The sequence below is a fragment of the Rhinolophus sinicus genome, chromosome 9 (genome assembly GCF_057876585.1).
Source record: "Rhinolophus sinicus isolate RSI-liver-muscle chromosome 9, RSI-T2T, whole genome shotgun sequence".
In the NCBI taxonomy this organism is placed as follows: domain Eukaryota; kingdom Metazoa; phylum Chordata; class Mammalia; order Chiroptera; family Rhinolophidae; genus Rhinolophus; species Rhinolophus sinicus.
The window spans coordinates 37619379-37631775 of record NC_142509.1 but is presented as its reverse complement, the minus strand read 5'-3'; the positions used below and the strand labels follow the sequence as shown (position 1 = coordinate 37631775).

Genomic DNA, 12397 nt, shown 5'->3' with positions numbered 1-12397 from the left:
AGTGAAACCCAAGTCGAGGATGTAAGTTCTGTTTGTTAATTTCCTCATTCACAAATAGTGATTTGGCCCCAATTCCAAGTACAGTGACAGGCATATCATTGGCACCCAATAAATACTTATTGAATAGATCGATCAATCAGCAAATCCTGTGGCTCCACTTTCAAACTACACTCCCACGTCACCCCTTCTCACGTCCTCTAGTCACACTGTGGCCCACACCGCCATCATCGCTCGCCTGGACCACTGCAGTAGCCCCTCACGGGTCTCCCAGCGTCCGCTCCTGTGAGTCAGGGTAAAAGCCACAGTCCTCACCAGGCTCTGGTCCCTGTCCCCTCATCTCCTGCTCTCCCCTCACTCACTCAGTCCAGCCTTCACAGGCCTCCTTTGTGTCCTTGAACCTGCCAAGCACACTCCACCTCAGGGCCTTTGCACTGGCTGTTCCCTCTGCCTGGGACACTGTTCCCCAAGAGAGCCACCTGGCTCACTCCCTCACCCCTTAGGTCTCTGCTCAAATGTCACCTTCATGACCCTGCGACTTAAAATTGCCAAACACCCTCCCCAGCGCTCTCACTCTGCTCCCCGCCTCACGTTTCTCTGCGGCACTTACTACCACTCAACAAACCCTTTAGCTCCTGATTTAGTTCAGTAGCTGCCTCTCTCCACCTTGTTGCTAATCCCGCGAGGACAGGGACGTTTGCTGTCTAGTCCTTGCTGTATTGTCAGCTCCTGTCCAGTGCCTGTGACAGGATAGGTGCCAACAAAAATGACAGCGTGAACAAAGGCAGGCATGAAGAAACGAGGCGGGTTGGGGTGGGGTTTCAAGGAAGAAGGTCAGCAGGGCGCAAATTCAAGGCCTGATTTACAGATGGGGAAACTGAGTCCCAGAGAGCTCAAGGGGCTAGACCAGTGCTCCCAGATCTCCCAATTTCTTGAGAGAAGCCAGAAACCTGGATACAGACATCTCCCCCTTTTAAAATTGCCGGCACCTAACAAGAAACATGTGTGGGACAGATATGACCCAAGGGCGGCCAGAGGCTCTCCACTGACCTGGAAAAGTCCCGATTCCCTGCCATCCTGGAAGCAACTTTTTGGCAAAACGACATTTGCCATCCATACTAAGGCCCCCCTTCCACTCCCCCACCCCATCTTGCTACCTGGAGCCGACTCTGGGAGAACAGGGCCCCTCCTTCCTCCCTCCCGTCCAGCCTCTTTTCCCACAGCGTCCTCAGCCCTGCTGCCCTGGGCCCTGCTAACCTGGCCCCTCAGCTGCCCAGGAAAGCCAGTAGTGTGTAGCAGCAGATGGCATAACAGCAGAGGGGGGAAATACCAAGGCAAGGATATAAATACGTCAACAGCACACAACACGGAGAGACCCGGACAAACAAAGGGAGCCTCGGATGCCGAGAGCCCGGAGAGCAGGCAGACCCAGCGGTCCTGAGCGCTGCCTGCAGCAGCAGCAGTATTTTTGTGTCCATTTGCTCTGGTGCCTGAAGAGCCCCGCTGGGAGGCATTCCGAGCACAAAGCAGATATGAGGGACGTGTTATTTACTGAGTCACCCTTCCTAGGCAGCCATGACGAGTTAGGTCCCCCAATGGGTTAATTTAGGTTAACACCCGCAAAACAGTCGGGCTCAGAAGCACTGAGCAATTCTAGAGACTCCATCACCCTAAGTAATAAAATACAGCAAATCAAATTGGACTCGATTGATTTTTTTATGTAACTATTTTGGGGCCGAAGCATAAGGCGAGGGTATTGATCAGTGAAGGAGTCAGGTGTCAGGGAAGGGAGTCCAGAGCCCCCCGACTGCGCACCCTGGAGCTGTGGGCAAGAGGAAACGTTGGAATCCAACTCCAAGGGACCTCGGCTCCTTCCTCTCCTGGAGCCTGGCAGAGTGGTCATCAGGGCCCATCCCGCACTGAGTGGGAAGACAAAACCTGAGCGCCTGGATGGAGCATAAAAGTGACAACGAGGGACACTCCTTTACTTCTGTCTGTGGTGCCTGTCACCGCCTAACATTAAACTATGTATTTGTTTGTCCATTGTTTTATTATTGCCTCGTTCTGCCAGAAATGACAGCTCCTCAGGATAAGGAATATGTCGCGTGTGTTCCCTGCTGTGTGCCCAGTATTTAGCACTGATTAACATAGGTTTGTTGAATGAATAAATGAGTGGGTGACTGAGTGAGCGAGCTGGCATCGCTTGAGCACTTGCTGTGTGCCCGGCACTGTGCAAAGCACCTTGCAAGGATTCACGCTCCTGCTGCCTGGAACGCGCTTCTCTGTGTTGGCGCTTTTTGGTCATTTAGGTCTCATTAGAGCCCCCTCGCGCATCCTGTCACGTGAGGACACAAGGACACTTGGGGTCTCACCAAAATGTGACCCTGCCAGCACCGTGGTCTTGGACTTCCCAGTCGCTAGAACTGAGAGAAATAAATGTCTGCTGTTTGTCTCCGCCACCCCGCGTGTGGTATTGTTACAGCAGCATGGGTGAAGACAGGCTCCCGTCTCCACAGGGGCCAACTGAGTCTCACAGAGCTCGGGGGCCTAGACGAGGTCTCCCCACTTGTTGAGAGAAGCCAGGTGTCTGCGTCCTGATACTGACCTCTCCTAGTCTTTAAAGGTTGGCAACTGACGAGAGATGTGTGCAGGCCAGACATGGCCCAGAGGCCGCGGCCGCGCTTCCCTGGCCGTCCATGCTGGCTCAGTTTCCCAAAATGCCAAGCCTCTCCCTGCCATGCACCCAGGGCTCGTGACTGAGGCGGCTGACGTCAGAGGGCCCCAAATTCCCCAAAATGGGTTTTTAAAACAGACCCAACTCTGCCCTCAACTCGAGACATGTCCCTGAACTCTCTGGGCCCAAATTGGTCTCAAGTCCAATACACTGAGCCACCAACGTGACTGCCCGGGGACATCGAGAAGGTCATGGTTAAGAGCACGGACTCTAAGATGACACAGCGTGGTTTCACATCCGTGTCCCAGTGCTTTATGGCTATGTGACCAACCCCACACAAGTCACGGCACCTGTCTGGGCCTCAGGTTCCTCATCTGCAAAATGGGGCACATACAAGTCCTTACTGGGGCTGCCAAGGACTCAATGGAATAAAGTCTGTGTGCATTGGGCGTGGACCACTCAGTCAGCTCTAGAGCTGGGCCAGAGGTACCCTGTCTCTGAGCCTGAGGTACCCTGACATGGAAGAACCAGCCAGAGGCCAGAGGAAATGGAGGGGATGTCTGTCTGCTCAGAGCTTGTCCTTTGATGGAACCGTCTATTCCCTTGAGGGCACAGAATTTGAAGGATCCCTAGTTGCCTGCAGAGCTGACTCCAAACCGTTTGATTTCTATGGCTCTAAACCTCAGTTTACATTAATAGATGTATTAGTTGGAGAGAGAGAGAGAGAGAGAGAGAGAGAGAGAGAGAGAGAGAGAGAGAGAGAGAGAAGGGAAGGGAAAGGAAGAGAAAAGAAGGGAAGGGAAGGGAAGGGAAGGGAAGGGAAGGGAAGGGAAGGGAAGGGAAGGGAAGAGGGCAGAAACAAAGTAAAAGTTCCCTCAAAGGCCGGCACATGGGGACCCAATCACCACCCACCACCTCAGAATGTGCGTGTGGCTTGTCCAGAAGCCTCTGCACACATTCCACGCACAGCCCAGCCCCTGGGCTGGGATTCTGACACTGGACTCATGCACGTCACTTAGCAGCTGCGGACCTCAACAGCCTCCCCGGAAAACTAGGGGCAGTGAGAGCATCCACCCGCCAGGGGGGTGAGTGTTGCTTCGTGCTCACGGGATGGTGCCCAAAATACTGGGAGAGACTTCAGAAGAGCCTGCGTCCATCATCAGCCCATCATCATCATCCTCATGGTGACGACTGGCTGCCTGTCTTCCTGGATTGACATTTGGTATTTTGGCCACAAGTGGCTGTCATTCTAGTGAACTTGGGCTCCGTAAATGGAGTCACAGTGCCCTCAAGGACCATACAGGAGAACTTCCTCTACCAGGAAGGGTCCCCTGTGTAGGCTGACAATGTCCTGGGTGAGGAGTTTTTTAAAAAAAAAAAAAAAAAAAAAAAGAGAAAGTGTGTGAGCCATGAGCCCTGATCTGACACCAACTCACTGTGTGACCCTGAGCAAGTCACTGCCCTGGCCTGGGTCTTCTTTGTCCCGTCTGCAATGGGGGCTGATGGAGGAGATGCTCTAAGACACGTTTTTGCTCCCAAAGCCCACTCGTTCACTCTGGGACCAGGTGGAGGCATCACTGTCCCCTGGAAGGCTGCCTGTGGTGCCAGGGTGCCTGCATCTCTCCATGATGATGGGAGGCGACGCACTCGCTGAACCCCATAGCTTCCCAGGGAAATGGACCTTTTCCATCTTGTTCACTTTGAGAGCCAGCAGAGCAGAAAGGAGCAGGGGCTCATCGCGGAATAAGGTCCTTGGAAGGGCTTTGTGGGCCCAGAGGCCACCCGCCCAGACTCCACGCCAACAAACGAGGGGTTTCTTTTGCTCCCTTGGATCAAGGCAGCTGCCACACTCATTGTTGGCTCCAAGCATCGCAGCTCATGCAGAAGCCCCACGCCCCCCAAGTTCCCTGCATCCGGGGGAAGGGGGGTAGAGGCGATAAAATGATTTACTCTGGGAACTTCCACCATACAGCCATTAAATCACTCAGGGGGAGCGACAGCATTTGCATACCACTGCCCCCGCCACCTCTCTGAAGAGCAACACCACATACAGGCAACCCCCCCCACCCCAATCGCTATTGAAATGAGAAACATACCCCATGCCAAGGTGCCAGGCTAAGAGCCTCTCCTCCTTGAAGCCCCCCACCCCACTGGCAGGCTGTGCCACTCACAAGGCCCCTCTGTCAGGGGTTCTCCACCCACTGTGATTTTATAGACCCCCGAGCATAATGGGTCAATGATGCAAGGCTCGTCCCTTTTCCCAGCAGGGACTGTAACAGCACCGCTAATTTGCAAAGCCATTGCAGGCACAAAAGTGGCTTGAATAATGGGGGCCCCTAGTCGCTAAACTGAGGGATTTCTGCTGACTCTTACCAAGTACAGTTCCATATGTTTAAGCGCTTGCAAGGCTGAAAGAAGTACACCCACCACACTCTTTACCATGGCAGCTACCCACGCAGGAGGGGGGAGGGGCACAGGCAGACAGTCCCTGAGTGTGATGGCAGCGTGTGGGTCCTTCCTCGCCTCTTAGCATGTCCAGAGCCTCGGCCAAATGTGGTCAGCAAATCATGCCAGAAATTATCCCCCAAATCCAACCAGCTCTGAAGGAAGCCTCAGTTAATTCCTGCAAACCTTGCAACCAACAGTAGGCAGCTAAGTATCTTTCAGGAATTTCAGCCTTGTTTTTTTCCAGCTCTCCCAACGGGTGCTAAATATAGAGTTATCAAACTGTCTCTTTATGTCCCTGATGGGGACTGGGGTAAGACAGACATGTGCTTCCAAGGACCTGGCGATGGCATGGGGGCTGTGCGCACGAGCTGCCCAACAGGGCGGCATGGCCAGGAGCAGGGCAGCCGCAGGTTTCAGGGTTGGCACACCTTCCCTCCCAGAGCCAGGCCTCCCAGAGCCAGGCACAAGCTCTCCCATTGCTCGGGGAGGCTGTGGGGGTGGGGGGGGTCACCATGTTCTCCCACAAAGCATCAGGCAGGCAACGTCCCTGAGAAATCCAACATTCACTTATGAGCACATCCAGGCAAACAGGCAAACGCTGACCCCCGTGGAGACACAAAATAGAGAGAAAACTGCAATTTTCAAGTCCGAGGGACTGTGCATTTTTGGGAACAGGTCGCAGAGCTGCAGCTAAAAGGAAACAGCCTGGACCCCAGCAACAGCCCCTCTAATGTACCACAGAGGAACGTGGAGGGGGAACACAGCTATCAGAGCTGTTTATTACCCAGCAGATTGAAGATTCAGCCACACGGTAAGCCCGACACCATTCTCCAGACGGAGCCAAAGCTGAATGCCGATGGATATCTCTGACAGAAGGTTTTCTCGGAGTCTAAGGTTTTATTAAACCGTTTGGGTCACATGAGGGCATCTCAAAGGAAGACAGCATTTACTTTCTCCATGCAAGTACATCACGCATTAAGTTAGCATACAAGGTTCCGAGACACTGAAAGCTGAAAAGTTAAAGTTGTATTTTTCTACTGCATTCAGAGTGTCTGTGTGGTTGGTTTGTTACAAAACTGAGAAGAAAATCTCTAAAGCCAAAGCTACCTGCTCCTAAACCACAGGTCCTGATTTTAAGAGGTCTGGAGAACTGAGCACTCCACATACACATGAATGTCACTGGTGACTGCTGGCGGTTCCTTAGGATTTTCTCCACTGCTTGGGGGTGGGGGGAGGGGAAGAATTGGCATTTTAGGATCAGCTTCCTCTAGAACCAACATGTAGCCACACCAAGGTGGTAGAACGCTTTCCTAACTCCAGCGGAGACGAAAAGCACCTGACTATTTTGCCTTTCCCACTCACTAGGTTTTGGCGACAGCCGCGCGGGTGCCAGCAGGAGCACCAGCTCCCTGGTACCCGGCAATGGCCCTGAGCATCGCCACGTTCCGGGAGGCCGGGAGCGCCAGGGGCTGTCTCGCCGCCTTGGGGTCAGGGCGCTGGGGCAGCCGGGATTCACGAGGTGAGCAGAGGCTGCGCCTTGGCCACTTGGGGAGGGGGCATCTTGGAGGGGAAAGGATGTAAAAGCAGGAGAGTGCCGCGGGGCGTGCAGAAAGGCTGGGGACCTGCCAGACTGCGCAGACAGAAACGACCTGACGGTTGGGGCCCCGCAGGTGTCCTGGGAAGTCACAGCCCTGGGTCCGCGGGCACCAGGAAACCGAAGAGGGGGTCCACCGATGCCCTGCCACAGCAAAACCCCGCGAGAACCAGGGCTTGGGGGATGGCGCCCCAAGGCGGGGCGGAGAGGGGGCTAGATTCCCGGAGGCGCGCCCCCACCCGCCTCGAGAGGCTCAGCGCCTCGAGTCTGTTGCCCCCGCGCGCCCTGAAGGGATCCGCAGGGGCGCTGGGGAGGAAAGCGGGCGGTCTTGCGCTGGGTAAAGGGGTACGTGCCAGGGACCCCTGGGTTCCCAGGGTCTCCTCAGATCTGTCCAAGTTCGGGAGAGGCGATCTGCCAGGGACTTAAGAAGGAGGTGGCCGCCCGGTGCCGGAGCCAACTTTGCGCGGCGGCCGGGGTCGGGGATGGGGTCTCACGAACGCGTTACCTGGGCACCGGAGCGCAGTCAGCGCCAGCAGGAGCCCGAGCGGCGGCGCCCGGCCCGGGGGCGGCATGGTCCTCTGCGCGCGGTGGGCGCGGCGCGGGGCTGCTCCTGTCGCGCGCCCGGCCCGGCCCGCGGCTCCCGGGAGCAGCCCGAGCGGCTACACTCGGGCGCCGGGCATGGCTCGTTCTCCCGGCGCCGCTCTTCCCGGACGCAGGCGGGCGGCGCTTCCTGGGCTGCGCGCTCTCCCGGGCTCGGCCGGGCCGGAGCGGAGCGGGGGCCCAAGCTCAGCGCCCGGTGTCCTCACCCGCGGCCCCGCACTTGGCCGGAGTTGCGTGGCCGCCGCCGCCGCCGCCGCCGCGGCTCCTGCGCCCTCGCGCCCGTCCCATCCCGGTCGCGCCGCCGCCTCTGCCCGCGCCAGCTGCCGGCCGCCCCTCGAGCCAGCCAGCGAGCGAGCGAGGGAGCAGGGGAGCGAGCGAGCGAAAGCCGGGAGGAGGGAGGGCCGGGGAGGGCGGGGCGGGAAGGCCGGGGGAGGGGCCGCCGCCGGAGCCGGGCAGCTGGCGGCCGCCCCGCGATAGGCGCTGGGACGTGCCACTCCTTGGCGTCCTCGGGGGAGGGCGCCTGGCCGCAGAGGCCTGGGGAGACCTGCGGGGGTGGTCAAGGCGAGGGGGACAGGGGCCTCTAGAGGGGTGACCTACCGGGTAAGGTGCAGATGGGATGGGGCGTACTCGGGGTAATGTGGTGGGAGTTCCCAAGGTCGGGGGCTGAGGGTCAAAGGCGGGGGTCCTTGGACTGAGGCAGCGAAGTCTTGAGAGGAGGTGTCTGCGGGGGTAGGGACGCGAGGCTGAGCGCAGACAAGAGGTCCCAGGGTAGGTTTGGCATGGCTTGGTGTGCTTTGGGGGAGGGGATGGCAGGGGTGGCCTCCGAGAGTCGGGGGTACCTGAGGAGTTTCCACAGGGCACAGGATGGGGCAGGGGGTGAGGTGGGGCGCTGGCTGGGCGCAGTCACGGATCCTGAAACAGATCGATGGCGTCTTAGGGATGTCTACCCAGGCGAGAGGCAGGGATCCTCGAGAACCCTTATTGACCAGAGCGGCAGGACGCACCTTCCCACTTCCCACCGGCAGGAAGAGTGCGCCGACAGCGCAGGGGGCGCGGGCCAGAGCCGGTCAGGCAGTGCCCACGCGGGGAATACCGGAGGTGGAGAGGGGGACGGGTGGTCAGATTCTTCCAGCCAGGGGCAGGGCCTCAGCGGGGGTCACAGTACCTATTATCCAGAAGCCCTAGAGCCCCCTGATCGCCCCACCCCCATAACCAGGGCAAGGCAACCAGGGTGGCAAAATGGATGGATCGTGCTGGGCGCCTGTGGGGGCTCCACCAGCAGTCCTCAGAAACCTTGAAAGTTGCCCCACCCAGCTAGAGAAGCAGGGAGCCTGCTGGGGGGGGGGGCACTCTGCGTTGGAGTCCTTGCTCAGCCCCAACCCCCATCAAACCAGCCACTGGCTCCAGTGTCTCCGTTTGCCATGAAAAAGTGGGTCAAACTCTTTGGAAACGGTCAATAAGGCAGCGTGGGGTGACGCACAGACAGATATGGGAGACTTCTGCTTCCTGGTGTCTTGGCTGAGAATCCCTGCTCTGCCACTCTCTCGTTTTAACCTCTCAAGCCTCAGTTTCCCCAATTGAGACGTGGAAGCCATTGCCGTGTCCCAGATAACCCCTGACCAATGAAGCAAGAGCTCATTTAAAGGAGTCCCTTGTCGACATTATTATTCTCATCGTTATGGTCATTATTATTATGTGTTTGATTTTCCTCTGCAGGCCCAGAGCTCACATCAGAACAATCCTCCGCCCCTCCCAGCTGGCGAAGGGGATGGGGGGGGGACAGGGCACCTGCTTCATTAGTACAGACAAGCTCATTAGCAGACGTAGCACTCAGCTCTTCTTAGATAAAAGAAGAAAGAGCTAGGGGCAGGCGCTGAGTCTGTAGCCCAGGTTAATTGCGAAACATAAAGGGATTTTCCTGCTGCAGCTAACACGCTTCCGTTTCAAGGAACCCAGCCTCGGCCTAGGCCCCTTTGGGACCCCTGGCAAGGCCTGCGGTTCATGGAGAGCCACATAACAGGCTGGACAATGGGCGGTCCCTTTGGGTCTGGCATAGCTGTGCAAAGGGCCCGTCTCTGTGTCCATCTGCCCAGCTGGAAGGATGAGCCACCAGTCGCTGTCAGGCCTCTCTTGGGATCCTGCCACCGTGGCACCTTTTCTCTTTCCCACTCTCTCATTTATGAGTATTTGCTGAGTTGAGCACCTACTGTGCGCCATGCCTGTGTGGGGTGATGGTGGGACGGAAAATGAATGGAGTGTGTGCGCATGCCCCTTTGGGAGCTCTCTATCTCACAAGGGAGAAACGTATATATAGCTAATCATGACGGAATGTCACAGCAGGGGAGCAGGTGGCCAGAGTGACCTGGGGTGTTTACGCCAAGGTACCCATGTTTGACCAGGCAGCAGGTCAGGGAGGGCTGGCGGTCTGTGACCAAAGATAAGAAGTCATTTTCTGGTAGGGGTGCATGGGGAGGGCGTGAGCCAGTGCAGCGAGTCCCCAAGCCAAGGATCACACAGAATCAGGTGTGATGGCAGACAGCACTTGCCTTCCTCCCTCGCCCCCCCCCACTCAGGATCACTCTGTCACACCTCACAATCACTCCGCTTCTCCAGGGCAGAGCTGGGGTCGGGAGTACCTGTGCAAGCCCCCGGCTCACTGCACTGCAGCCCTACCAGCCTCTGTGTTCCCACCTGGGCACTTTCGTACTTGAAGTTTCCTCTTCTTGGCACACCCTTCCCAGGTCTTCCTATGGCTGGCTCCTTCTCCCTTCAGCTCGCAGCTCAAATGTCACCTCCTCAGAGAAGCCTTCCAGACCCCGCCATCTAAAATAGACCCCCCCACACACACTCCCTCTAGGCCTGTGCAGGTATTGATCTAAGTGTTGCCGTGAGAACTGAAGTAGGCAGACCCGCTTCCCGCCCCCGGGACTGGTGATGTTGACGGTGGTTGAACCAGAGGCTGAGCAGAGGGATCTGGTACTGAGAGTGGTTTTTCCATCTCCCAGCTGTGTGACTCTGGACAAGCACCTAACCCTCTCTGAGCTCATGGTGAGCAGACATGAGAATTGCAGCTCTGCCTCAGCCTGTCCCGGGGTTGGATAAAGATTTCTGCATATTAACCAGGACGCTGAGACTATGTAATGGGGTATTTCTGGCGCTATTCTCAGCAGAAAAAAGGCCTTCCCTGATCATGAAGGGCTCAGAGAAGGGAGCAGGGAGTCACTGGCAGCAGTGACCTAGGAAATCTGGGGGGCTGGGCAGAGTCATCCTCTCATTTCCACCCTGTGCCCCCACCCAGCAAACCCAGAATCTCACTCCCAGCCTGCTGCTCTGGTAGGCTGGGGCAGGGTCACAAGAATTACACAGCCCAAAATCTCTTCCTATGTACAGACGGGGTAACTGTGTCCAGGAATGGTCCTGCTCCAGGTTCTGTAAGTGTGGGGAGGCAGATCCAGGTCCTCGCCCCGGGTCCAGAGCCCTCTACTCAGCGCTAGACTCCCCGAGGCCCCGCCACGCCCCACCCACCAGCAGCTGCCCACATCGCTGCCCCTCCCCCGCCCCGCCCCTTCTGCTGCAGCTCTGCCCACGCGCCCGCCGGGCTACAAGCGTAGAGCGACACTGCCATCTCGTGGCTGTCGCTGGCACTGCGGGCCCGGCCTGAGCAGCAGAAGGAAGACTGTAGGTGGGGAAGTGGGATGGGGGCGCAAGGTGGGGACTAGGCAGAGATTTCCCCACCTCTCCCAACTCGCAGAGGCTTTAAAAGACCCTTTATCCTTTGCACCGCCAACATTTCCCTCACGCAGGCAGCGACCCCCATGGTGATCCACCACTGAAGACGTTCTTTGCCAAGATAGACTGTTTTCGTGTCGCATTGCAAATACTCGTGTTTAGCTGAAATAGCCGCAGGCATTCTCACCGGGGAACAGAACCAACTCAGATCACGTCCCCAACCGCTACGTGACGGTGGGGGTGGGGACGCTCTCAGAACAGCAATTGGGATCCCTTTATGGAGGAGATGAAAAATGATACGGTTTAGGGCACACCTGGATACCTGGACCATTGATGGAAGGAAGTGCCTCCTTTCCGGCAACCATTCTGGGGGCCCCGGGCCTCGAGTATCCCATATCTCTCTCTGTCCCTTTTCCCTACTTTATTTTTCTGCAGAACTGCTAGCTGTCATTACCAGCCATGACATGTACCCTCAGAGCGTCACTTCTGCCGGTCTCCTCCAGTGGAATGTCAGCCCGTCTTGTTCATCAAGCAGCTGGGCAGAAGGGAAATGTTCAGTAAACAGTGGTTTGAATGAATGAATGAATGAATGAATGAATGAATGAATGAATGAATGAAACTCAGGGTTGGACAAGAGATTAAGGGCTGAGCCCTGGGGAGGTGTCAGAAGCCCTGATAAGCCTGTGAAAATTGAGAACAGAAGGGGTTGGAGTCCCCTTCAGGTAGAGCTCCAGTGGGTGGGGAGACCCCAGTGAAGAATGGCTTCCTGGTATGTTTAAGTGAAAAACACTGAAAACAGCCCCCCTGTAGCTTTCCAGCAGGGTCTCGGATGCCCGTGGGTCAAGGGCGGGGCGTGAGAAAGCAGCCTGGAGTGAAGGCAGCAAAGGGGTGGAACTTGGGAGCACGTTTAAAATGTGCAAGCGCAGAACAAAGACCAGTAATGAGTAATGAAGTCGCATATAACCCACGCCAGGCACACACTGCTCTAAGCGCTTTACCTGTTTTTTATTGTGGTAAAACACATATAACATAAAAGTTGCCATTTTAAAGTGTACGATTCGGTGGCATTTAGTACAACGCTGTGCAAGCATCAGCGCGAGCCAGTTCCAGAACGTTTTCATCACCCCAAACCCTGCACCCGGTTGCTCCCCACTCCCCTAGTGCCTGGCAACCGGCAACCTACTTCGTCTGTATTTACCTATTCTGGACATTTCATGCAGTACGTGATCTTTTGTGTCTGGTTTCTTGCACTTACTGTTTTTGAGCTCTTTCCACATTGTACTATGAATCAGCACTTTATTCCTTTTTGTAGCAGAATAATATCCCACAGCATGGATGTGACACATTGGCTTATC

General features: G+C 56.5%; 1 protein-coding gene across 3 annotated transcripts in view; it reads right to left on the bottom strand.

The window, feature by feature from the left end:
- TMEM132B (transmembrane protein 132B) overlaps positions 1–7693 on the bottom strand; it is a 268754-nt gene extending 261061 nt beyond the window's left edge. For 2 of the 3 annotated variants that reach the window (XM_019748802.3, XM_074321105.2), the window contains exon 1: positions 7219–7693. In XM_019748802.3, coding sequence (XP_019604361.3) covers positions 7219–7285 — 67 coding nt within the window. In that variant the 5' untranslated portion in view covers positions 7286–7693. The remainder of the gene's footprint in view (positions 1–7218) is intronic. The other variant, XM_074321106.2, reaches the window with a different exon arrangement.
- Between the last annotated feature and the right edge of the window lie 4704 nt (positions 7694–12397).